General features: G+C 48.2%; 11 protein-coding genes across 13 annotated transcripts; 6 read left to right on the forward strand and 5 right to left on the reverse strand.

Moving 5' to 3' along the window:
- Positions 1-108: 108 nt before the first annotated feature.
- Positions 109-730, reverse strand: ONS95_002600 (uncharacterized protein; the record flags this gene model as incomplete). Its single annotated transcript, XM_058495863.1, has 2 exons — positions 579-730; positions 109-531 (listed from the first exon to the last, which is right to left on the reverse strand). The coding sequence occupies exons 1-2, from the start codon at positions 669-671 to the stop codon at positions 109-111; spliced, it is 516 nt and encodes a 171-aa protein (XP_058354592.1). The 5' UTR covers positions 672-730.
- Positions 731-1058: 328 nt separating this feature from the next.
- On the forward strand, positions 1059-3974 carry TAF5 (Transcription initiation factor TFIID subunit 5; the record flags this gene model as incomplete). The annotated part of the gene is made up of 4 exons (XM_058495864.1): positions 1059-1187; positions 1813-1998; positions 2049-2854; positions 2906-3974. 4 exons carry the CDS (start codon positions 1059-1061, stop codon positions 3972-3974), a joined length of 2190 nt encoding a protein of 729 aa, XP_058354593.1.
- Positions 3975-4378: 404 nt separating this feature from the next.
- On the forward strand, positions 4379-6452 carry VPS5 (Vacuolar protein sorting-associated protein 5; the record flags this gene model as incomplete). Of its 2 annotated transcripts, none has more annotated exons than XM_058495866.1 (5): positions 4379-4606; positions 4663-5165; positions 5216-5593; positions 5639-6241; positions 6291-6452. In XM_058495866.1, exons 2-5 carry the CDS (start codon positions 4932-4934, stop codon positions 6450-6452), a joined length of 1377 nt encoding a protein of 458 aa, XP_058354595.1. In that variant the 5' UTR covers positions 4379-4606; positions 4663-4931. The 2 variants fall into 2 exon arrangements, with proteins under 2 accessions (XP_058354595.1, XP_058354594.1); XM_058495865.1 differs by having other exon boundaries at positions 4379-4493; positions 4553-4606; positions 4663-5593.
- Positions 6453-6650: 198 nt separating this feature from the next.
- On the reverse strand, positions 6651-7342 carry ONS95_002603 (uncharacterized protein; the record flags this gene model as incomplete). Its single annotated transcript, XM_058495867.1, has 2 exons — positions 6651-6767; positions 6819-7342. The coding sequence occupies 2 exons, from the start codon at positions 7340-7342 to the stop codon at positions 6761-6763; spliced, it is 531 nt and encodes a 176-aa protein (XP_058354596.1). The 3' UTR covers positions 6651-6760.
- Positions 7343-7502: 160 nt separating this feature from the next.
- ONS95_002604 (uncharacterized protein) lies at positions 7503-9952 on the forward strand. The gene has a single exon (XM_058495868.1). The coding sequence runs from the start codon at positions 7659-7661 to the stop codon at positions 8661-8663; it is 1005 nt and encodes a 334-aa protein (XP_058354597.1). The 5' UTR covers positions 7503-7658; the 3' UTR covers positions 8664-9952.
- Positions 9953-10921: 969 nt separating this feature from the next.
- On the reverse strand, positions 10922-11740 carry ONS95_002605 (uncharacterized protein; the record flags this gene model as incomplete). Its single annotated transcript, XM_058495869.1, has 1 exon — positions 10922-11740. The coding sequence occupies one exon, from the start codon at positions 11738-11740 to the stop codon at positions 10922-10924; it is 819 nt and encodes a 272-aa protein (XP_058354598.1).
- A 637-nt stretch (positions 11741-12377) lies between these two features.
- Positions 12378-14659, reverse strand: ONS95_002606 (uncharacterized protein). 2 transcript variants are annotated; one of them, XM_058495870.1, is made up of 3 exons: positions 14486-14659; positions 14289-14439; positions 12378-14236 (listed from the first exon to the last, which is right to left on the reverse strand). In XM_058495870.1, the coding sequence occupies exons 1-3, from the start codon at positions 14573-14575 to the stop codon at positions 12852-12854; spliced, it is 1626 nt and encodes a 541-aa protein (XP_058354599.1). In that variant the 5' UTR covers positions 14576-14659; the 3' UTR covers positions 12378-12851. The 2 variants fall into 2 exon arrangements, with proteins under 2 accessions (XP_058354599.1, XP_058354600.1); XM_058495871.1 differs by having other exon boundaries at positions 14289-14659.
- Positions 14660-15376: 717 nt separating this feature from the next.
- ONS95_002607 (uncharacterized protein) lies at positions 15377-17547 on the forward strand (the record flags this gene model as incomplete). Its single annotated transcript, XM_058495872.1, has 5 exons — positions 15377-15522; positions 15584-15914; positions 15964-16148; positions 16334-16737; positions 16784-17547. The coding sequence occupies 5 exons, from the start codon at positions 15377-15379 to the stop codon at positions 17545-17547; spliced, it is 1830 nt and encodes a 609-aa protein (XP_058354601.1).
- Positions 17548-17909: 362 nt separating this feature from the next.
- Positions 17910-18801, reverse strand: ONS95_002608 (uncharacterized protein; the record flags this gene model as incomplete). Its single annotated transcript, XM_058495873.1, has 4 exons — positions 17910-18020; positions 18134-18320; positions 18395-18615; positions 18703-18801. 4 exons carry the CDS (start codon positions 18799-18801, stop codon positions 17910-17912), a joined length of 618 nt encoding a protein of 205 aa, XP_058354602.1.
- Positions 18802-19822: 1021 nt separating this feature from the next.
- Positions 19823-21256, forward strand: YFH7 (putative kinase). Its single transcript, XM_058495874.1, has one exon. It carries the CDS (start codon positions 20150-20152, stop codon positions 20849-20851), a length of 702 nt encoding a protein of 233 aa, XP_058354603.1. The 5' UTR covers positions 19823-20149; the 3' UTR covers positions 20852-21256.
- A 2093-nt stretch (positions 21257-23349) lies between these two features.
- On the forward strand, positions 23350-24507 carry ONS95_002610 (uncharacterized protein; the record flags this gene model as incomplete). The annotated part of the gene is made up of 1 exon (XM_058495875.1): positions 23350-24507. The coding sequence occupies one exon, from the start codon at positions 23350-23352 to the stop codon at positions 24505-24507; it is 1158 nt and encodes a 385-aa protein (XP_058354604.1).
- Positions 24508-24873: the final 366 nt, after the last annotated feature.

A 24873-nucleotide genomic window follows, 5' to 3' on the forward strand; every position in this document is an offset into this window, starting at 1 on the left:
GAGGCGCAAGCACATGGTCGGAACTCGTATCTCAACTGATAGAGGAAAACGTACTGTAATCCATCAACTCTTATGCCAGGGAGATGATAACTGGGTAAGCTTGGCCAATCAAGCGCTCATATCCTCATCTCTTTTCTCAGTGCCCGCCTTCTCAGCTTCAAGGCCCTCCAAAAATACCTTAGCCTTCTCCCACAGCTCCGCTTCCATATCACGACCAACGCGCCCACTCCTGCTATTGAGCCAGCCAATATCCAGCTTGCCCAAGCTTGCAACATCAGGTTCCAGTGTTCCATCAGTCTCCCCATTCACCACAAGTTTACGGCGTCCTTGCGCAGGGATTATATTTGCTTCTTCAAGACCATATATATTCCTACGAAGGAGAACGTCGACTTTCTGGAGAGTGGTGAGGTACGACTCGGATGCCTTCTCGAACGCTTCTTTGCGCTCGGAGATCGGCGTTTCAGAGGTGGCGTGAGTGGCTGAAAGCGTTTGTAGAGCTAGACCAGCGGATGACAATAGTTGAGAAATACTCTGCAAACCGTCAGTAATCCGGGTGAGCGGGGGTGGGATTGATGGACCTTGTCAATGCCGTTGAGTTGTTGAATATGCTGCGCCTTGGTGAAGGGTTGATAGCCCGAGGGCGCCTCCGCTGGAGTACCTGTTGATGACATGTTTTTGCCTTTAAATTATATGTTGATTGGGGGTAGAAAGGCTCGCGTATGCCAAAGGAGACGTGTGGTGCAGGAAGGAAGTTAAGGTCAAGGTCAGGTTGTGGAGTTACTTCGAGGTTTAGCGCGGCTCTGCGGGTAGCTTGCATTAGTCTCTTCGGCAAGGTAATTCTATGCGACACTTCATCGCGTCCTCTTTGATTCATCACAAATCAAGACACAACAACCTGCAACTGCAAATACTTCAACCCGAATTTACCAACCCCATCACTCTTATTTCTTGATTAGTACGCGACCCAAACTGCGCTTAGTGTAGGAAATGCGCAGGGTTCAAGGTGCTGGATGAGGAGCACGTGAATTAGACGTGACGTTTACAAAGAGTTCACCATCATGTCCCATCCACCGCAGGGCCCTGGCAATGGGCCTCCCAGCGCGGGAATAGGTATACAGCATCAGCAAGGTGGACAAGGACAGGCCGCTCCAACAAACAGCATGTCTTCACAGAACCTAAATCAAATTGTAAGACAGGTCCCCTTCACATTGTTTGTTAGTCTGTCTTGTGATTGTTGGGCAATGACCTCTTGCCCTGCTTTACTTTATTGGCCGGAAAGCTTGTTGGTTGGCTTCTTCAGACTATGAGAGGTCAATGCCAAGCCGGGCCTACAAACCAGTATCCGTTGCTTCAGCCAAGCATATTTGCGCAAGATCGAAAAGCTTCGAAAATTTCAGAGAGATCAGCATGTCCAAAGGTGCAGCCTCTGTAGGAGCTTCCTCTGCGTCTTGTCCGGTGGCTTCTTAGCGATATTTGAGAGACAGTATAGTTTGCATTCAGCCTTGTCGCGATCCTGGTATAACGTTCTTCAGTCAGAGGATTGTATACGGCTAGCGATTACTTGGATTGAATTCGATGCCTGATCTTGATTTTTTTTTTCAATAACTTCACTTCCCCTATATCCACCTAGTTTACAAGACGTGGAATTTCTCCATTAGCCAGTCCCCCATAGCGAAGTCTCAATCTGAGCATTGCATCATACAAGCGTCCTCATATATCATACTACTCTTCTCTCCCTTACCTCATCGAGATTTTCTTCCCACCTCGAGTTTCTATCTGCCCAGAGTATTACCCGCGCTAAACAAGGAATAGGTGATAGAATACCTCGTCAAGAAAGGATACAATAGGACGGAGCAAATGCTCCGAATGGAATCGTCGAACCTTGACAAAGATGGGAGACCGATACAAGAACGAGTCGAGGACCTGGGCAATCTCAAATATGCTCGAGGGTTCAAAATGATCAGTGACTGGATCGAACAAAATCTTGACATCTACAAGGTATGCTTTCTTCCTCTCTAGATACAGAACTTCCCTGACAACCTGCGCAGTTCGAATTAAGACGTCTGCTGTGGCCACTGTTCACGTATTCCTACTTTGACTTGGTATTCAATGATGCTGGAGCTGAGATTGAAAAATTCTTCCGCGAGTTCAGTCCTCAATTCGAACGAGTCCATGCCGATGAGCTGCGGGTTTTCGAAACAATCAAGACTCCTCAACAATTACGTGACAATTCGGTTGCTAAGCTTTATCTCGGAACGAAGTACCGCATACCAATCAACTCAAACGTTTATTACAACCTTCTCGCCCACATCGAGACCAAAAATAAGGAAGGTGGTTCGGTCATCGAATACTTACTGCAATCTTTTTGTGAAATGAAACCCACGGAGAGAGGTCCGCTTAACCAATTCAGTTTCGAAGCAATAATCGGGCGAGGAAAAGATCGGGATTCTGATGATGCTGCTCTGCAAGAGGGAATTGACGGCGCATTCAATGGTGTCACAAATAGTGACATTACGGACAACAATGCTCTACTCAAACTTGGCATGATGCCGATGGAAGGTGAACTCGCGCAAGATGTTCGGGCAGAACTAGAAGATGAGGACGCTAAGCATCCGCCATCGCTTGGGAAGAATTCCCTCGTTGAAGAGTTCGATCAGAACATTAAGCGCGAGGATAGTGCCGACGCGCCAAATAGAAACGAGATCCCACTCCCACCATCCCGTGCCAGAGACGTCATAATGGAGGTCCAAAAGATAAAGGAGAACAGGGATCGCTTCCGAATCGATGGACGAACCAGTGGAGTTGGCGTTGGCGTTTCAGTCTGCATGTTCACCTTTCACAATACTCTCGACACGTAAGTTTGTAATGTCTGTTCATCACTGGAAATATTGCTAATCATTATCAGCATCACTTGCATGGAATTCTCAGATGACACGAATCTGGTTGCTGTTGGCACGGAGGAGTCGTATATTCGTGTTTGGCATCTCCACGGTGATCCGCTTCCTTCTATCGTACAAGCCGGCGCAAAAGATGGCCCGCCATCTAGCTCACGTCGACTGATCGGACACTCTGCCCCAGTCTACAGTGTCAGCTTTTCTCCTTCTATCGCTGGCCCCGAAAGTTCCGATGCTTCAACTCCATCAACCGCTCCGAAACTCCTCCTGTCGTCTTCATCTGATAAAACTGTCCGCCTTTGGTCTCTGGAAGCTTGGACTTGCTTGGTGGTTTACAAAGGCCACGAAGGACCAGTCTGGAATGTCCGATGGAGTCCTTTTGGACATTACTTTGCTACGTGCGGATGGGACAGGACTGTCCGTATCTGGGGACAAGACCATATTTCGTATCTCCGCCTGTTAGTTGGACATGATTCCAACGTCAATCAAATTGCTTGGCATCCTAACGGAGCATATGTGTTTTCAGCCAGTGACCATGCCGACAAGAGTATTCGCATGTGGTCCTTCACAACTGGGGAGTGTGTTCGAGTCTTCGCTGGCCATACTGATTTCATCAGTGCTATCGAATGTAGCCCCAGTGGTAAGATTCTGGCATCAGCTGATGGCAGTGGAAACATCATATTCTGGGATCTTGCCAAGGGCCAAATGATCAAGAGATGCAAGGGCCATGGCAAGGGAGGAATTTGGTCTCTGTCGTTCAGTGTCGAGTCTACAGTACTCGTATCTGGCGGAGCAGATGGTACCGTCCGGGTCTGGGATGTTGAGGTTCCTACCGATCCACACAAGCCTGAAGGAGAGGTCGTTGGCACTGGTGGACAAGCGGATGCTACTCGTATCAACGGTGCGACAGCTGGTACTCAACCGAGCACTGCTGTAGTTGCTGGCGGAAAGAAGAAGGGCAAGGATACTACGATCACTCCCGACCAAATCAGTGCCTTTCCTACTAAGAAATCTCCGGTCTACAAAGTCAAGTTCACCCGGATGAATCTGGTTATGGCGGGAGGCTGCTATTTACCTTAGGGACAACCTAGTATTGTATTTCATAGATCTTAAATCCGGATGGGAGACTGGGTTGCTTGGTTTCATGGCGCACAGTTATCTTGGAAGTTGCGATACCAGGTGGTAGTTGACGCCTCATCGGCGGTCCTTACGGTTGGCAATAACAGTTGACTTGAACTATTATCCTGCCCAGAGATGGCTGAAAAGTACCACGGTCAATTGACCTACCCAGTAATATTGCAATCCAACGTAGAAATTATGTCGAATGCCCTTGGGATACAACAATTGTGACGTGTGGCTGGCCTCAACTGAAAGTCCTGAACCGAACTCTCCACACCATTGATCATTAAGGTTACCAGGTCGTTGGTTGTTGCCTCATAGGCTTGGCGACACCACGGACGCCGTCCTGCCGATCAACTCCCAGCTCCACAACATCAAGAACCGCAAGCCAGAGCTCATGATCAGTTCCGTTGCAAGCTCAATCTTCCGCGCAACATCAAACAATGGATCTTGAAGACGGAGGAGACTCGCCTTGGGGTGGTAAGCTGCACTCCAAAATACTCCCAGCCAGTCATCATCACAATAGCTCATCCTTGTAGATGTCCCATCGAATGCGCCTACAGCAGATACCCCAGGATTTGGAGAAGAGACAGGTATGTATGCTCTGGGACACGGAATCGATATCTCAGGTCAATCTAACACATCCCAGAGTCATCCAAGCCACAGCCATCCGCACTCGACACGCCCACGTCCTCCTCACAGCCCGCAAAGTCCCCCGCGAGTCGTAATCCACGAACCCCTCGTCGACCAGGAACGCAGCAAGTACGTCTTGAAGCTCTCGATGACTCTCTAGGACCTCTAGGACCACTGGGCGACAATGCGCCGATTCCACAAGCCGACCAACCTCCAGCGCCCCCACAGAAAGAGCAGACCCTCACCCATAATGTCAGACAGCCTGTAGCTGCATCACAGAGCTCCATGAGCCGGAACATGCTGGACTCTGTGGATCTGAGCGATGATGTGGAGGCTGCTGCGGGACCAAGAATACCTCCACCCGTTCAGCCGCCGCAGACCACCCCTCTGAGGAGAGATACACAGCCAAGTGTTAGCATTGAGCAGGCTGCAAAGCCCTCGTTTGACATTACGGTTGGGGACCCCCACAAAGTTGGAGATTTGACGAGCTCGCATATTGTGTATCTTGTGCGAACCAAGGTATGGCTCCTTCGCCGTTCTGTAAGCTATGCTATGCTGATCTATGCAAGACTTCCTCTAAAGCCTACCGTCAACCCGAATTCGCAGTTACGAGGAGGTACCGAGATTTCCTATGGCTCTATAACTCTCTACATGCGAACAATCCTGGGGTTGTGGTTCCACCTCCTCCTGAGAAGCAAGCTGTTGGCCGGTTTGATACCAATTTCGTCGAATCGCGGAGAGCTGCCCTGGAACGGATGCTGAACAAGACAGCTGCACATCCTACACTCCAGCATGATGCTGACTTGAAACTGTTCTTGGAAAGCGAGGCATTCAACGTGGACGTCAAGCATAAGGAGCGGAAAGAGCCGCTAGGGGAAAGCAAAGGCATGTTCAGTGGGCTTGGGCTTTCAGTTGGTGGAGGAGGGAAGTTTGTTGAGCAGGACGATGTAGGGTTTCATTCTACGATGATGGAGCTTGGCTAACTTCCACAGTGGTTCCACGAGCGACGAATATATTTGGATGCCCTTGAGAATCAATTGAAGGCTTTGTTGAAAGCTATGGATACGGTTGTGGCCCAACGGAAGGGTCTTGCTGAAGCCGCTGGTGACTTCTCTGCCTCACTTCATGCACTTTCAACCGTGGAACTCTCAGCTTCATTATCTGGGCCTCTAGAAGGACTTTCAGACCTGCAGATCCGAATCAAAGAGCTCTATGACCGCCAAGCCCAGCAAGACGTCCTCACGCTCGGTATTACGATTGACGAGTACATCCGTCTGATTGGCAGTATCAAGCAGGCATTTGGTTCTCGTCAAAAGGCATACCATTCTTGGCATGCAGCTGAGCAAGAAATGCAGAAGCGAAAAGCTACCAAGGAGAAGCTTCTTCGCCAAGGCAAAACACAACAGGATCGCCTAACGCAAATGCACGCCGATGTTGCCGATGCCGAGAGAAAAGTTCACCAAGCGAGGCTTTTGTTCGAAGATATGGGGCGTTTGATGAGAGGCGAGCTGGAGCGATTTGAGCGTGAGAAGGTCGAGGACTTCAAGAGTGCCGTGGAGACATTTTTGGAAAGTGCTGTAGAGGCTCAAAAGGAGGTGAGTTGACTTACCATATTCGCAAGTGATATACTTAACAATTCTCTAGCTTATCGAGATTTGGGAAACGTTTTTGATGCAACTGGACGCAGAAGAAGACGACAACATATTCTACAAGCCACCTGTGGAGCCATCTGCCCAATCGACACCACCGAGCGAAGCAACCCAACCACAAGCAGCGGCAGTAGTAACAGCAGAAGAAGATGACTAGATCAAGACTGGCGAATCAGACTAGGAGGCTAGAATGAAGGCCCTGTTACTTTCTATCTTGCAACATTTGCATCCATGAGCCATGGTGGGTCGGTGTAGTATTTTTTGTACACAGAATATTCCCATTTTCGAAACGCCGTCCAATGCTTCGCTCTTCATGCACCCATCCCGTCCTACGTTGTACCTAGTGTCCATAATACAGCCAGCAAGTACATATATCGTACAGTCCTCTTGCTACCAATTGCTCCACACATTCTGTGATGGCTCAGCACCACCCAAGGGGCATCCACGCAATGTTCCATTTGATCATCATCCTCTGCTCCTTGTACTTAGCCGATTGGTCCTATTCTCGTCCCGAATCACTCACTTCTTTCCCCCCTTTTTTCCCTTTTGCTCCTTTTCCACAGCAGCCATCAAATTCTCCATCCCGCTCTTCCCCTCCCCCTTCGCCGGTCCTTCTCTCGACTGCCCGCTAATCAGATCCATCAAACTCTCCTCCACATCCTCTCTCGACGAGTTTCCTTCCTCCCCCTCGCCAGCCTCGCCCTCCTCGGCACCATCCATGTCCCACCCCCGTCCAAACCTCTTCCTGAAAGCTCTCAGCCGTCCAGCCTCATCCTGCTCTATATTCCTTAAACTGTCAAGACTGGGCTGCCACATAGGATGGTTCCGCGTATCCTTGGTACTTCGGAAAATCGGTGCGGGGGATGTGGTGCGATGTGTGTATGTACTGCCATCGGAGAGGGTGACCAGTTGGGTGAAGGTATAGGGACGATGCGGACGTTTGAGGAGCGAGGCGTGCCGGACTTGTTGGTGCGCTTGTTGTGTGCATGCACTTTGGGAAGGTATCTGGGCGCGCCGGAGGGCGGTGGATGGAAGTTTGGATGCCATTGTCTTGTATCTTGTTGTGTAAAAAAGGTACTGGTGTGGTCTGGTGTGTTGGTATTTGGCACTCAAGGATATTTTTGAGTTTGTACGGCGACCTGGATTTGCCAAATATGTCGCTAATATAAATTTGAGCTAGTTCTTTACCCTGCCAGCCTGCTTCCGCAGCTTCGCATTTCAACATCTGAATTTAAACGTCCATTCGGACTATCCTTTCGATGTTCGCTCGAAATGGAGGGCAATTGGCTGCCAATTGTATGCGTGGATCAACTGCGGTTGAGAATCGCTTCTTCGATGTTTTGTTCCGTTGGTCGAGACTTCAATGCATCGCTGTTGGGCCAGGGTCTGGATTGAGGAGGAGTACGTCCGATGCTCCCAATCCAATATATCTACTACCTTTCCTTCGTTAGATGAACTACCTGTGCTAAAGTATTTCCCGACAGATTCCACTAAATCCTCCCCGTCGCCCTCCGCTTCTCCAGCAGCGACAACAGATATACACTCCCAGAGAGTGCGACAGATAATGCGCACTCTACCGCAATCCGTCGTCATTCTCACAACGACCGCCTCATCTACACCAGGCGTCGTAGATTGGACCAAGCCAGGCTTGAATGAGGCCCCAGATCCCTCACTGTATCGTGGCATGACCCTCTCATCCTTCACATCCCTCTCGATGTCTCGACAGCCACTCGCAACATTTAACATCGGCTTCCCGTCTCGAACTCTGTCTGCGCTCACGGAAAATCAGCATTGCTTGATACATGTGCTGAAATCGAACCCGAGAGGAGCAGATCTTGCAAAAGCATTTACGAGGGGAAATATTGTGCATAGTACCATTGGAGACAGCTCTCTGGGGGCAGAGATCGATAAGGAAAATGCGGGAGGGCATGATGAGAAGTCAATCACAGCGTTCGACTTGGCGGCACAGACAGACCCAAAGGTGAAGGTAGAAGCTCACACAATACGAAGACCCCGCAGGCAGGACGTCCACCTCCCCATTATAAAAAGCCCTGCTGTGAGAGCCGTTTTTGAATGCAGAGTTCTGGCACAGAGTGAAAGAGAAGGCGGGGGCTTGATACGCATTGGTGATCATGTCTTGGTTATCGCTAGAATTACGGGTGTTGCTGAGGTAGGGGACTACAGGCCCGGCCTTTTGCAGTTAAGGCAGGGTCGTTTCTCAAGTGGCACTGCTCTGTGCTATGCTGACGGCGAATACGCTGCGGCGAATGCATGTAGGGTGTCTACAGGGACGAACGGAGTGACAGGCAAGGACGAGAAAATGGTTGGAGATCTCAGCGGGCCAGTAGGTGCGACCGGGCAAACATAAGGGAATGTGGAAGGAACTCTATAAATGAGAAGATAGTTCCGAGGGCGTCGGGGCTCGGTATAATATGTGACGACACATGCACTCCCATGACTTTGAAAGCCTGGCTGGCAAGATGATTTCCGTGTAAGAATATAGATTCCCAAGAGCTAAAAGCTATGCTAAGATAGATTGATGAGGATTCAAAAGAGTCTGAATTGCAATCCTCCGCTCTTGTCTCAGCATTGTGTCGATGCTTGACTTCCGCCAAGTAAGAGATTTCTCTTATAGGAGATATCACTCATTCACCGATTACAAATGCTTTCTTTGTTTAGCTTTTCGTTTCAGCATACTTCGTAACTAGATAGTATCCGTGGCTCAAGTCAGGACGGGAAATTCCACCACACCGGCGAGAACAACAACTGGACATCAAATTTTCGAGGTAAATGCAATCACCAGTAGTTATACATCAGTATCAGAATCAAAACGAATAGATTCAAGTTATCATATACTTGAGATTCTAGACAGCTTTCTCACTGTGCCTAGCTTCATTCAGGACAAGCTGTATCTAGGACATCCACACCTATCAATCTCGTGATGCCACGCATCAGGTCTCCCAAACCCGGCCCTCAGCCAATACACACACCAAGGCATCACCAAGACGATCTCTTGAGAACAGCTAAAACACCGGCAGTGCTTACTGGCTCATCTCTTCCGGTGAACCTAATTACTATCTCCTTGCACCTCGCAAGCCCAGAATCACCAAGAAAGCCTCTCTTAAGTACGAAGCTGTTCAAAGTCCAATCCCAACAAAGTCGCTCGTGCAAGCAGTCTTAGCATGCAAGAAGGCTGTCGGCACGCAGCCAACCAGACAAGTGGAGAACACCCAAGGACAGCCCTTCCAACGAAAGCCGAACTTTCGAGACCTGCTTCTGTGGACAGGGGCACACCGATCTCGAGTATTCCCTCTGCAGTTTACCGTCGCCAACCAAGAATCACCAAAGTCGAGTGTCTTGCCTATGAAGCAGGTACACAATGCCAACGACGGTCCCACGCAAAGCAAGCTGCAAAGAGTTACAAAGCGAAAAAGCCAGTAAAGCGTGGTGGATTAGCCGAGACTGTGGAAGTAGATGGGCTCACTGGTGGACACGGAAACAGTACTTTGGAATGGAAGCTTTCGTGGCAAGCACAATGCTTTAGATGCAATGGCAAACAAACAGATTGGAGAAGCATCGAAACCTGCCAACAACCTCGGACACATACGACTACAGCTCAAGGTGGAAGTACGAGGCATTGCATGCCGGCCGCTTTGGACAAAGTGCTCCATTCCCCTCACTCTCGCCGCCACGGGTCCAGTCCTCTCGAGCATTCGGGCGTTATTGCTCAAGTGATAGTTCTTGCTCAGAAAAGCAGGACCGAACTGCTGAGAAGGCCAAGGCCCGCAAGGTAAAGACCATCGTACATTTTTTGAGATACATGGTAATTTGAAGTTTAGGGGCGTACCACTAGAATGGTCAACCATACGCTTTCGCTCACTGACCAAGATCACCGGGAACTTCGTATGGGCGAAACTCAAGCAAACATCGACGAGATGGATCAAGCATACTTTGATTGATGTGATGCACATAATGAGACCGGTTGAGCATATTCTTTAGCCTAAGATGGAATCATGTGAGAATTTCTTGTCTATGAAAGCAGCCGATCCGAAACAGGCTCTCCGTATTCATTCCAAATCTTCCCTTGCTGGTTTTGTTGATGATAATCGATGCTTTCAAGGACACCTCGGTTAATAGTCTGTTCCCTTCCTGTTGGCGCTTTTGTAAGCGAGTGCCCGCAGCTTCACAGAGGGGAACCGACTATTATTCTTCCTCTCAATTATATTTGGGTCGGGAAACACCTTTCCTCCTTTATATCGAAAGTTGACAATTGCGCACTCATGTCGACATCAACTTCACAATCCAACCATTTGGGAAGCCAAGCAGAACGAGAACTCAGGAAATTTAACAGTATCACAGATCAAAGCAAATCAAGAAAATGCAGTCGAACGAGGAATTCAATTCCAGCCAAGTGTTATATACACGAGTATCGTCCCAAGCGGGAGACACTCAATCATCTCAACACATCACATCGTCCAGAAACTACTCCATCATATCTATCATATATATACAAGAAATCAAATACGCATCAACAACAAGCTCGAATCGACGTCTCGAACAAGCTTGTGTCCTTGCTTCTGTCCCTCCTCTCTTCACGTCCCTTCGTTGCCTCTTGGTGAAGGAGACTTACTCGCAGTCATCCTCCTCCTCAACTGGTGCTGGAGTTGCAATAGGGGTAGCAGCCTCAGTGGTCGAGGCAACAGTGGTGGAAGGTCGGACCAGAGTTTGAAGCGTGGTTGGGGCGGTAGATGGAATCGCGGTGATCGAGGCTTCGACTGCGGCACTGGTTGCTACTGGTACTGAGGCGGCGGACGAAGCAATAGGAGCAGCAGAGGAAGCAACTGGAGCGCTGGATCCGGATCCGCCGACTGTGAAATCGACGCAAGACTCATAGGTCTGGTCGATGGATCTGGCATCCCAGTAGTGCTGAACAACACAAGCACCTGCGGTAGCACAAGTGGATCCGAGGTCAGATGGAATGGTGATTGAGAAGGAAGTTTGGTTGGCTGGGATGGCATAGGCGTTGTTGCCAAAATCGGAGTAGGTGATCAAGGGGCTACCGATGATTGTGTTGGTAGCGGTGTTGATGATCGACACATTGGCAGTTCCGGCATGGGGAGCCCGCACGTCGAAAGTGAATGGGACTACTTGTCCAGCAGTCCATGACTGGATGTTTGCAGCGTCGACATCAGCGAACTGGTAACCCTTGCATTGCCAAATGTTGCAAGCCTCAGCGTTGTAGTCAGCCTGCGAGGTGGCAACTTGAAGTTCTCCCTGGATGTTGCCGAAGGAATCAGAGGCCTGGTTGTAGAAGACCTGTTCACCGCATGCAGCCTTCATGGCTTCGCCAGCGGCACGGGGTGTTGGTGAGGTGATAGCACCATGGGCAGAGACTGTGCTCAAGAGGCCGGCGGCCGAGAGGAGAATGGCGGATGTGTATTGCATCTTGATGGTTGGTGGTTCAAAAGATGATGGTTTGGAGTAGCTGAAGGTAGCTTCTGAGAACAATGACCAGCACAGCTGTAATGAATGTAATTGGTGAGGGAAAAGAATGTGAGAGTCTAAAGACTAAAAAAAGAATGTACTTGGCAAGGACGAGAGATTCAGAAATGCTTGAGGAGGACAAGGAAAAGTTGAGCGGACGCGACGATAGTTTATATGAGTGACAGCATACTGTTCATCAGCCCAGGCCCACACAGCCAGTTATTTGCTGTCTCACTCATGGAGTCGAGACTTCTATACAGACCGTCCTCTTTCGCCGCATGTGTTTTCGCTAGAACGTAGCAAATAAACTCGATGACTTGCCAAGAAAGACCAGCCCCCCCAGCACAGTGGCCCATGGTGTTGGGTCCGCCTCATAAGCGCGTCGAATGTCATCGTACCAAGATCCAAGAAACCTCGGGATGGCAAGGGATTCTGTTCTTAATGTTGATGACAAGTGGGGGTCCTCAATCTATTTGTTTCTTGAGTGGCGGGTCGTTATCTTGTTCTGCCCCATGCGCCGTTTCGTCTGATGTTTCGGTGTCTGTGCGGATCCGATTTCCAGGGGTCGGCAGCCGCCGAGATTTGAGGATTTGCAGCGGCTCGCCGAATCCTAGGAATAGATTCTCGGACGGAATGTTGTTGGAGAATTGAAACCACCCGATTCTCGCAACAAGCCCCGATTCTCTTCTATATGGCGTTGCCAACTTTGAGGGAAATGAAAGGTTGAAAGGCGAACCGACTTCCTCCACGAGCTCAACGATTGCATTCTCCTCCTATCGCTACCATCTATGGACGAGCACAGTAAGGAGATTCACGCTCTTTCATTTGCAGCTTGACGTGCATGTAAATTTGCTGACAAGGCCCCGTCTTTGCGACAGCTGGCCATGTTTTTTTCTTCTTCTTCGAGTGTCTGAGTCAATGCCACTTCAATAGGTAAAACTTCCCAAACCTGTACCAGCGTTGGATGGATATAACCACTTATTCCGCAACGAGTGCCCGACTGAGCCCTGAGTCCTACTTTGACAAAGATGCTGGACGTTACGCCAAAGCTTTCCTAGCTAAGTATTACGCGCTACGAGACATATTTTGGCCTCACTTCCACTATTGGCCCATCCCTAAAACCTAGGATCCAATCGGTCATCTGATATTCCCCCGGCCTCCGTCTGAGCTGCTCCATATCATCCGCAAGTCCACCTCCGGTCAATCTACTGCTTATCTTCACCTCGTTTGCAAATAGAAGATGGGCAAGTGCCAGTTTTAGCGCGATGTAGGACATGTTCTTCCCAATACAGTTCATTGGGCCAATCAAGAATGGAGCACAAGCTGCCTTTGCTGCAGACACGTCTTCTGGTGTTACGCCTGTCGCAGGCGAAGAGATCCAACGCTCAGGACGAAACATCCACGGATCCGGAAAAACATCAGGATCATGATGAATCACATATAATGGTGAACCCACATTTATACCCTTTGGCAGAAGATGCCCATCTATGAGTAGACCACCTCTCAATACCTCGCGTGGCAACGAGCTTGGTTTTGGAGGGTTCAGTCGAAGTGTCTCCTCCAGGCATGCATGCAAATATGGAAGACTGCCCAGCTTTGGATTGCCAATCTCTTCCACGGATGAGAAACTCTCGCAGATCTCTTTGGTGATCCTATCCATAGCGTGTGGATTGTCAAGCAGGTAGAACATGCAAGCTGCGAGTGTAACAGCCACCCCATCGCTTCCAGCAGCAATGATAAGTGCAGAGTCTGCCTGCAATTGTTCGGTGGTGAACATTTTTCCTGAGACGGGATCTTTGCTGTTAAGCAAATAGTGAAATGTATCTTTCCTTGAGGAATCCTGATCGTCCATTTTTCGTTGCTTCTCGAGTTCCGTTCTTTCAGCCAATCTTCCATTTGCTAAGTTGGTGAACTTGAGCGAGTCGGCAGCTGCCTGGCCGCCGATGTAATCCTGTACCCACGTTCCCAGCAAAGGCCGAACCAGGTCAATGAAAGGAAGATAGCCGACGTAATATAGGAAAATAGAAGCTGACTTCAAAACACCTGGAATCCACCTGTTCTCATCATTGCCGAGCATGCCGAAACTCTTTCCATACCCCAGATCACTTACGAAATCGAATCCGAAGAATGTTGCCCAGTCGTTGAAATTCTTCGGCTCTGACCAACCTTCATCCCCGTTTCCAGCAGTGAGGGCCTGGCAGAAGTTTTTTGCACTGATTGAGATGAGCCTTTCAGCTTCCTTCAGCGCTCGCTCGCTAAATGCCGGTTGAAGGAATCGTCGTCTCATCGCATGCTCGTGTTTATCAATTTCCATTTGGACAGACGGAGCTCCAGCACTGATATCCAACGTTTTGTACCAAGCGCCTTTTTTCACGTTGGCTTTTGGACCATGAACTAACGGGATTGAACTAGGTGTTGATATCGAGAGCGAGTTGGCTCCATAACGGACGATCGATCCTAAGTTTCCACTTCAGTCTTCTGCCTTCACTGTTTCCGATAAGCTGCGCACCATATTTTAAATGATTTTCGTATTCCCACAGATGTCTATCACCGCGATAACAGTGGATCACCAAGGGCCAGTCTGATATGCGAGCGAAGAAGGGCCCTGGGAATTTGGCGAGTGGATGAAAGGTCAGCCGGTATGAGAAGACAGTCATAAACTATGACTAGTCAACAAACCGACTTGTGCTCATCGAGGAAGCTTACATATAGAGCAACGGCAACGCAAACGAAGATTGTAAGTTCTGTGGGAGAGCTCGTTGCCCATTTGGGATAGAGCTTCTCTGCAGTCAACATTCTGGCTAAGAGAACACTCTGTTCCTTTCCAATTGAGATTCAGGTTTACTATGCTTCTTCGAGGATGATCGAGGCAGAACAAAGTGATTGAAATGCCGTGAATAGAAGATAGAGACTATCTCGTAACGGTAATAATGCTCCTTATCTCGGCCTGATAAGCAGGTAGCGGGGTACCTAGAGTGATGCAGCTGCATATGCTCGAATGCATGAGACCTGCAAGGCCAACAAATCAGATCAATACAACCTTAGAATTAGGCCACTGATTTCAAAACAGTATCAACTGGTAGGGAGCGAAGTTGAACTGTGGTTAAAGATATCTTTTCGCTGATAAGCTTTGTGAGAGTTCATGCCCACGCTCTCCTGCAAGAGACCCCGATCACAGAAATATGGTTTTGAAGCTCTGAAATGTCAGCTGGATTGGCTCCTAAATAAGTCATTCATTTTGTATCTTTTAGCCACTAATAAATGTACAAAAATGACTTGAACATGGAATGCCCAGCTGGCAATTGGACCTGACGTGTAACGGTTCGCTTCGGTCTTGTCAATGTTGATATTGATATGCTAACTTTGATTGTTCAGCAGTGCCATACAAATCAACCAAACACCTTGTTATTCACTTCTAACCACGAAACTTCACCACTTCGTTGAAGCTGATTCGTTCAAAGAACTGTCCATGGATTAAGAAGTTTGACCTGCTAGGACACCAGGAGCTCGCCAATACGATGGCATGCAGGTCGAGTCACATTGACCAACCCTGTCCAGCATGATGAGATTCGCTAAAGCTATTCGCCAGCTCGTGTCATGAAGCCAATCACTCTCGATTTAGGTGACTGTATTGCGTTTCATTGGAACATCCAAACAGGTGGCATCTGTAAGGCGGATGGAAAATGCGGAGCTGGACGGATCGAATGTCTCATTCGGGCATCGACTGCTGTGAAATATCATCGGTTGGCCAATCTATTTCCCCACAGAATAGTTTTATATCTGATCAGACATGCGGAGGCGAAGGAAACGGGGTGGGGCGATCATTGTCATACTGAAATCGCTCCGTGTAACCATCCAAGCTCAGATCAGTGTTCACTTCCGCTTCAGCGAGTCGATATCCGGTCGCGGAATTGAGGAGAGCTCTCTCTCGTTTATACGATACAGTCACTCTTCCTGGTTTCTGGCCGAGACTTTCTCAGAGAATTCTATGCTGACAATCATGAATGAATCGAAGAAAGAGCATGCTCTTGTAATCCAAGATGTAGCAAGCCAAGATGGTATGCCAGGTCAGCGAGACGATGGCGTCGTTCAAATCAACTTCAATGTTTCCCAAAGGCGAGGGGGTATGTTTGAGGTTCGTCGTGTCAAGTCCATGTCGACTAGATATATACTAAAGATAAAAGCGATACATTAACCCGCAAGCCATCGTAAATTTTGGCTTCACTTTGCAAGCTGCTTGGGAAGCATCTGTGGCATCGTTTCAATTCAGTTTACTCAACGGTGGGCCAGCATCGCTTGTGTATGGAAGCATTGTGGCTGGCATTGGTTCAACCGCCATCGCGTTGTCGTTGGCTGAAATGGCATCTCTGTAAGTATATCCAATTTCCAATATTCTACGATAACTTTGACACTTACATAACCCAAAGATCCTGTCGTGGGAGCACATTATCGCTGGTCAGCAGCATTTGCACCTTCGAATCCTAGGTTTTGGGGACTTTTTCAAGGGTAAAGTCAATACTCCCTCTTTGAGAACCGGCCATCTGACAGATGCAGCTGGATCACTGTTTGGGCATGGATTACAGCAACGGCAGCTAGCCCGGCTTACCTGTCCAACATTGTCACCAGTTTAGTGATATTCAATTATCCAGAGTATGAACCAAAACGATGGCATGGGACTCTACTCATGTGGGGTTTCGTGCTAATTCCAGTTGTATGGAACCTCTGGTGCCGAAAAATGCTGAACACACTTGAGATGATCGGAGGCATTTGCCACTTATTATTCTTCTTGGTGTCAATAATCACTCTGATTGTCATGGCAGATCACAGTAGCCCTGGATTTGTCTTCAACAATTTGTGGCACGAGTTCAGCGGCTGGAGCAATCCCGGCGTGGCTTTCAGCATCGGAATTATTACAGTGACGTTTCCTATTACTGCCTTTGATGGTGTTATCCATATGAGTAAGTCTCAAATTTGTATCTGCTCAAAGCACACTTACTTGCCTAGGCGACGAAGTGAAAGGAGCCCGAATACAGGTTCCGCACAGCATGATCATCGCCGTTACCTCAAACAGCATCATGCAATTCTCCTTCATGGTGGCAGTCATGTTTTGCACCGGAGACGTTGACCAAGTCACAAATACTCCTACTCTCCTTCCGATCATTGAGGTATACTACCAAGCCACGAAGTCGAAGCCCGCCACAAATCTGCTTGTGTTCATGATAGCTCTGATCTTGTTCATCTCTCTGTTCAATATCTTTGCCTCAGTCTCCAGACTGGCTTGGTCGTTCGCTCGCGACAACGGTTTGCCGTTCTCCAAGACTTTTTCGTCCATCCACCCGAGACTAAAAATTCCACTCAACTCTCTTCTCCTCGTCGGAACCGTGTGTTGCCTCCTCGCGCTCATCAACATCGGTTCCCCAACTGCTTTCAATGCTTTGATCTCTCTACCTACCATTGCGCTTTACATGTCGTATTTTATCCCGATCCTGTTCCTCGTCATCAGAAAATTACAGAATCGTCACCCGACTTATGGACCTTTCAAGCTTGGGCGCTGGGGACTGCCGATTAACCTCTTTTCTCTGATCTATATTCTGTACATTCTGAGATTTGTACCGTTTCCCGTTATGCTTCCTGTGACGGCAACTACGATGAACTACGCTGGCCCAATGATGGGAGTGATAATTGTTGTTGCGCTGGGAGATTGGGTGATATCGGGCAGGAAGAGATTTGAGGTTCCCGTTGCTGTCTCTGCAAAGGAGGAGGATTAAAAGCCAGATCTTGTATCTTTGGATGGTACCTTTGTTTAAAGCTCCTTGTTGATTTCATATTGTTCTATCGTAAGCATATACTATTACATAAACATTGGCCAATTTTCTGCCCCCTATTTATCAGAGGTTGTTAGGTAGCTACAAGATTTTGGAGAACAGTGCAGTGGTTGAACAATGTCGCTAATGCCGGCGCGGGGCTCGGTTAAGGCACTCGCGAAATCAACAAATACTAAGAGTGAGCTGCTGTTGTATGGTGGAAACCAAGAATTAAAAAACAGAGGCTACGAGATGGCATTCAATCCTTCTCCATTGTTGCCCTATCGTAATTGCCCTACACAAGTCTCTTATACTCTAAAGGACAATTAAAGTCTCCAAAACCTCTTACTCTTCATCGATGGTGCCGCCACCGTGAAGTCCACACAAGATTCATATGTTTGCTTTGCCCCAGTTCCGTACCACCACCACTGAATGACCTTTAATAAAAATATTAGTTTCGATTTAACCGTTTAGAAGCTGCTGCAAATACGCAATCAAGTGCTTGGAGATGGAACGAAACAGGGATCAGAAGCAAAAGGGAGCAACCTACACAATCCCCAGCAACAGCGCACTTAGCCCCGAGATCCGTCGGAATAGTAAAAGAGAACTTGGTCTCATTAAGCACAGTCGGTTTCTTCTCATCCGCGTATTTTGCCCAGTATACAAGATTCGGCGAAACGATCTTGTTGGTCTTCGTGTCGACAATGCTGACGTTCGCCAAGCCGAAATGTTTAATCCTGTTCACTCAACATCAGCATATGTCTGACTGACATCTGAATTGTTGCAGTAGTTCCAGTAGAAGAATGCCTACCTCAGCCAAACCTCCATATCAACCTGCTCTCCAGGCTTGTAAGTCAGAACATGATCTTTGTTATCCGCAAACTGCAACCCACGGCAAAGCCAGAGGTTGCACTGATCAGCGTGAAATTTTGGGTCTTTGGCGCCTGCTTCGGGGAGATCCTCAACAAGCGATGTGTTATCGCCTTTGATGTTGTTCGTGATACTTGGTCCGCATGCTGCGAGAGAGGCCGCCTTGTGTATGTCAGTTTGCAGAGCACAAGAATCTTGTTTTCTATTTCCGAGAATGGGAAGCACGAAGGGCATCGAAGCGTCACTTACACCAGGTGTCCGCGGCCACGGCTTCGTGATAATCCCGTGGCCATTCACTGCTTCTAGAAGCGATGTGACTGCTAAGACATTGTGGAGAGAAAAATACATCTTCGCTTTTCGTTGTGTGGGTTCTGCTAGGACCGCTGACCAAGGCACTATTTCTGCAGAGCAAGAATGAGGGGATTTCCGTCCTTTTCACCTCCTCGGTCCAGCTATGTTATCTCGGGGAGAAGGTATGAGACGCATGAAATCATTCCAGATACTCCTTGGATGAAGAGTACATTCTCATCAGGCTGTTTGTCAGGCTGTGTGGAAGAAGGGGGCGATTGATCTAGCGAGAGTCCGGAGCCAGGGTGACGACGCAAAATCCGGCACCTGCTTCAATTCCACTTTACGAGCCTGATTTATCTCACCTGTAGAGTAATTTGATATAAGAAGGATCGTAAGAGCTTTATCTGACCATTGACTCGTAGCCACTTGGCCGCAGTCCTTGTATCCCATCACTCATATTTTCCCCCACACGTATGAAGATCCCTTGGTGAACCTCTGGAGGGCAATATGAGCTTGCGATGATCTCGCATTTGACGATTCATTTTGAAGTTAAAGCTTATCAATGCAGCAGAAAGTCTGGTCATGGGACATATGTGCAGTGTACTTAGCCAACTTGTCAAAGCAGAATAGCCAGATTGAGCCGCAATATCGACGTTTCAAGGTGGGTGCAGATCAGATAAACAATCATAGATACCTCTCAGAAACTTTTCAAACACTTTCCTCCAATTAACATCTCTTGCTTCAGACGCGTCTGATTCTCTCATCGGGAAATTGACAAATCATGGTTTCATGTGCCGTGCGCGACCTGGACCACTTGGAAAGTGTGGAAAGTGTGGAAAGAAAGAATTTGATGCGAAAACGTGCTGCATGACAGTGCTTAAGAAATCCCAGCTGGGAGTTGGATATCGATAAGCAACAAATACCGCGTAGAACTCATGCTGGTGGTAGAAAGAGACATTTGGTGGTGAAGGGCTATTGTATTCCAACCGAATCTCAGTAGGCATGGCCATCAAGCCAAGCTCAGAGCCTGTGCTTAAGGTTAGCTTTTAGCCCTTGGCGCATTTTGGATACCGACCTCGATTTACCCCACCACCAACCTCATAGCTTCAGGAACGAATGTACAACAGCTTCTAATGGTGACATCAAAGCTATATACGACTGCGGAAATGGCATCTTCGTCTCTACTGATATAGGCGAGATTTTTGGGGTGGGTAGCGTCGCCTTGACCCTCCAAAGCTGATCTCCAATGCGCCGAGATCACCACCAGGACGACAGTGATCCGAGGCTCTCCTATGAGGGACACCACTAACGTATAACCCCAATTCCTATTTATATTCTTCCTCTCCATCTGAGAAGGTCCTTGGTTGTCAAATATCTTCTGGATTTCCCTCGCCCTTTCACAACCATGGAACCTATCTATCAATCGCTGACAGAGCGCGCTCTAGCCCTGAAGTCCAAAATCGATTCTGACACGAACCAAAATCGAGTGGTAGTCATCCTCGCCGGTCCGCCTGGCTCAGGAAAGTCCATGATAGCGCAGCATGTTGTCGAACGACTAAATAGCACATGTGCGACGCCATTTGCCTCCGTAGTCCCCATGGACGGCTTCCACCTCCCTTTATCGACCCTCGATCGAATGCCCAATAGAAGCGAAGCCTACGCACGGCGCGGGTCGTCCTGGACATTTGATGCTGCAGGTGTATCAAACTTGGTTCAAACACTCTCCAAATCGCGCTTCAAATCACCAGATAAAACGGAGACCATACTAGCTCCGAGTTTCGATCATACCGCGAAAGATCCAGTGGAGAATGGCATTGTGATCGGGCCGCATATAAAGTTCGTGCTGTTGGAAGGCAACTACTTATTAATGGATGAAGAACCTTGGAGGAATATTAGGGAACTGGTGGACGAGAGCTGGTTTGTGGATGTTGAACCTGAGTTGGCCCGAATTCGCATCGCGAAGAGACATGTCAGGGCTAGAATTGAAAAGACCATGGATGCAGCATATCGGAGGGCGGAGGGTAATGATCTACTCAATGGAGTGGAGATCAGGAGGAAGCTGAGGAAGCCTGATGTTTTGGTGCAGAGTGTCGAGGAAACAGCATGACCGAATCCATTACAGATTACCTTGTCTCGCTAGGATACAAATATGAAAGTTTTCAAACCACTCCAAGGAGCCTTTTTTCGAAAGCGCTTTAAAATGGGCAGATACCAGCATCTTAAATGTTGGAACTTGCCCGTTTTCCGTATCATGTGGCCGTCAATGCAGCCAAGCAACTGTTTCCTTATATGGACCCAGACTTCGCGTCTTGTCTGTTCATTCTCCTAAGATCTGGGCTTTAAATCTCCGATCCACCACTTTATTGCCAGTATCTCTGCGCCACTGGCTTCTAAGTTTCTAGTATCAGACATCCACGCGCAGTCATGTTTGTGCGAATCATCCACCTGACAAAAATATCAGGCGACTCTCCATCCAAGTAGAATATTTTCACCACCGTACGACTTTTTTGCCCAAAATATATTATAATGCAAATATCTTCTCAATGACCCGGAGGTTTTCGGCCATATACATGGCCAGAACCGCTGTGAAGAGACATGTCCTCCATGATGAGCCATATAACGCCATACTGTCACTCGCCACAACCCGTATGCAAAGACTATTCGGCGACCAAGCCACGCCAGCAACTGAGCTCCCAAACTACAAGAAGATCTCTCTTGAGATGCAACGCATGGTTTGGATCTAATTTATTCCTAAGGCAAATTTGTCAAAATCAGCTCCAGGAAGCACCTCAATCATAGTCGGGGCCCGGCACTGAAAGCGGACACGATTTCGCCCCTCGTGCTCTCGATCAGCAGCAAAGCTCGGAAAGTCGCTCTTGATCACTTCCCCTCTCATTCGAGCCCGTGCTTTCGGTCTGGTATACTTCAATTTTCTCACGACACATTGCTCTTTGAGGACAGGTCCAGCTGCGAGATATTCCAGGGCCGCAACATCTGATGGGGCTATTCGGCATTGCCTGGGAGTGTATTTTGAGTCGCAGGAATTTCTCTTTCTCCTTCGGCGGAATTGGAGTACGATATCAAGAATAGCAATAACCAATCAATACCTAATGCGTAGACTAATATCAGTCCGAATTATTATTGTCGCGGGAGCCAAGTGCCACGCGCATTAGCGTGCCTCGGCTGTGAATGTAAACAAACATTGTTTTCCCTGTCGCAGGGCCGCGATATCACCGCCAAAGGGGAGGGCGCTGGATCAATCTAAGCAACACCTTTTAAGGACATAACAGGTATGCTCGTCTTCCAGAAGCCGGTGATCAGGCCTTTGACTGCAATGCTCCAAGTCCGGCATGGATCCAGCAAGACCATGCTGAAAATGTATATGCTCTCGTTCTACAGTAGCGCCTCGGCTCCAATCTACATCGGCCTCGGCAGGAATACTTATGTTCTTTACTTATGCTTATTTCACTAGAGACTTCTTCCTACTCTCCAACGTCCGCGCAATCAATAGGAAGGTGCACATCATAGAGCTTGGTGACGCAAGAGCTGCAATCTTGATCGTGTGGTTCATTTCCAGAAGTTGGCTCGGATGATTCTGAGGCAGGAAACAACGTGAAAACCACAATTATGCTGAGCAAGGCGTATTAAAGAATTTTTAGTTACACGGGAATACTTTTAACGCAATGTGCAGGTTCGCGGAAAGATCGAGGAGCAACATAAGGAGATAAATGTAGGATAAAGCGGGATAAGCTGCGACAGCTTTAGAAAGTTTTGAGATTCTTGCAAACTTATTACACCTTCATAGAGCAGGTCTTTGTGCTTCAGGATTTGTCATGAGGAAAAGGAGCTTCTAAGACAACAAAGATACTGGTCCCCTCTTCATTCGAGCCCCAGTTCGATGTGAATGAGGTGCCTATATTTGCTACTATAGATGCATTCATGGACGAATTCCTGGCAAAGTGCTAGTATTCGGCAATTCAAGTTTTCACAGCAACACAACGAATTGACTTCGAGAAGTAGAATAGGAAAGCGAATGAGAAAAGGAGAGAAAAGGACAAACGGGAGAAATCCGTCTGATGACATAATCTGCACCAAACTTATTTTTGGCTTAGCGCATCTTGTGTCGTCGTCAACTGCCGTTTCAGAATTCAAGCCAGCCAGCAATCTCCATCACAAACACCAGCATCAACCGATTGGTAACATAGCTGCTGATGTTGGAAGAACAAGAACGGCAGAGAGGAAGAGGATCGGGCCTGGGAGTGATTGCGTCCTTTGGGTGCAGACTATGATCTCGGTACTTGATAATACAGTCACGTGGGCATAAAGATGGAAGTTGACCAAGACGTCTCAAAGGGCTCGAGAAAGCCGCATAAAAAATCAAGGCTAGGCTGTGCAAACTGTAAGAGGAGAAGAATCAAGGTTAGTTTCAACATACTTCTTTCTAAAATCTTCAGGGCATAAGTGAGGCTTGTGGGAATATTGTGATACCGATATAGCATGCAGCTCGGTCTGCACCAATGAACGCACCTTAATTTGAAGAAGACTAACACTTGTCATAAGTGCGATGAGAGAAAGCCGACCTGCTCGAATTGTGCCAGGCACAATATGGCATGCGACTTCTCTGTCTCGGCAGAAATTTCAAATCTGGGATCAACCCATACCCACCAACAAGCTAGACCCAGGAGAAAGTTCGTAGCATCTGGGTACGAAGTCAACGCCACGCTATACACTACTACTACAGATGCTCACTCCAGTCCGATTGGAACCAACTCTTCAATCAGCTCGCCGCCGCCCAGTAGCCAGGTCACATCGGCCCCTACCCATGGACTCAATGTATTAGAGATAGAGATCTGGCACCACTATCTGATGAAGACCTGCCCTTCATTCTCTGGAGATGGTCTCGAATTTTGGCAGGAGAAACTTCCCGCTATTGGATTCTCCTACCCTTTCGTTCTGCAACTCATACTTTCCTTGTCTGCCTTCCACCTGGCTCGATCGAGACCAGACAAGGAACATATTTTCACCCCCGCGGCAGAGATGTATCACACGACCGGAATCCAAAGCGCAACTGCCCTGTTGGCTTCGTTGGATGAGACCAATTGTGAAGCCATGTACTCGGCAGCGAATTTGGTTTCATTTTGCAGTCTTGCGAGAGGTCCTCGACCTGGCGAGTTCCTGGCTTTCAGCAGCCATGGTCCGGCTGAGTTATTCAATCTGTTGAGAGGAGTCCGTCTGATTGCGGCGGCACAGCATCAACAACTGAGCTCGGGTGTTCTCGCACCATGTGCCAAAGAAGATACACGAAAACCATTTACCAAACCAACCCAGCCATGCCCGGATTGCAAACCACCAATCAGTGCGCTTCGTTGGTTCATCAATTCCAGTTCAGACCTGCTGGAACCATACTCGCAGACATACCTCACGGCACTCGATGCTCTGCTTCGATCCTTCCATAGTGTCTACGCTACGTCAGAAGAGAACAAAGATAATGAAGACCAGCATTCGCAGATAGTTTTCACATGGCTCTACCGCGCATCAGATGAGTACATTCGGTGTGCCCAGGAGAAGCACCCGATTGCACTCATCATATTCGCCTTCTTTGCGGTCTTGCTACGCGAGACAGATGACCAATGGTTCATGGAGGGATGGGTACACCATATAATTGGAGGAGTGTGTCAATTTGTGCCGGATGAGCTTCGACGATGGCTGAGCTGGCCAATTGAGCAGTCGGATTTTGTTGCTAAGGATGGGCAAGTATTCTGATTACTTGAATGGTCTAACGCAGTTGTATGAGTTAAATCCGCATGTACTATAGCAACAACCTTAACTCAAGGCAGTGTATAGTCTGGAGCAGATCAGAAATCTATCGAGGGTGGCTTCAGTCAATACGCTAGTCACAGTGGAAGGTGCGACCATGTTCTTACTCCTATCCCATACTCACCGTCCTTCACCTTAACCTGTACTCAGCATTCACTCGACCTATCTTATCTATGGATGATTCACATCGTCAAGCGAGGTCGAACTGTGGCTAATCACACACATCGTAGTTGACTTTTCGGCTAAATATCTCCATTTGACTAAGGCACCATATCCCTACCCTCCCCTAAATAAACTCAAAAAATATCCCGG

This window comes from Cadophora gregata (assembly GCF_030347475.1).
Source record: "Cadophora gregata isolate MNR1 chromosome Unknown scaffold_11, whole genome shotgun sequence".
Lineage (NCBI taxonomy): Eukaryota > Fungi > Ascomycota > Leotiomycetes > Helotiales > Ploettnerulaceae > Cadophora > Cadophora gregata.

Coding starts and splice junctions, on each gene's coding strand:
- ONS95_002604 (XM_058495868.1), top strand. CDS start 7,659: ATGCATCGCTGTTGGGCCAGGGTCTGGATTGAGGAGGAGTACGTCCGA.
- ONS95_002606 (XM_058495870.1), bottom strand. CDS start 14,575: ATGTTGACTGCAGAGAAGCTCTATCCCAAATGGGCAACGAGCTCTCCC. Junction 14,440..14,485: donor GCGTTGCCGTTGCTCTATAT/GTAAGCTTCCTC, acceptor GACTAGTCATAG/TTTATGACTGTCTTCTCATA. Junction 14,237..14,288: donor CGAAAATCATTTAAAATATG/GTGCGCAGCTTA, acceptor GTGGAAACTTAG/GATCGATCGTCCGTTATGGA.
- YFH7 (XM_058495874.1), top strand. CDS start 20,150: ATGGAACCTATCTATCAATCGCTGACAGAGCGCGCTCTAGCCCTGAAG.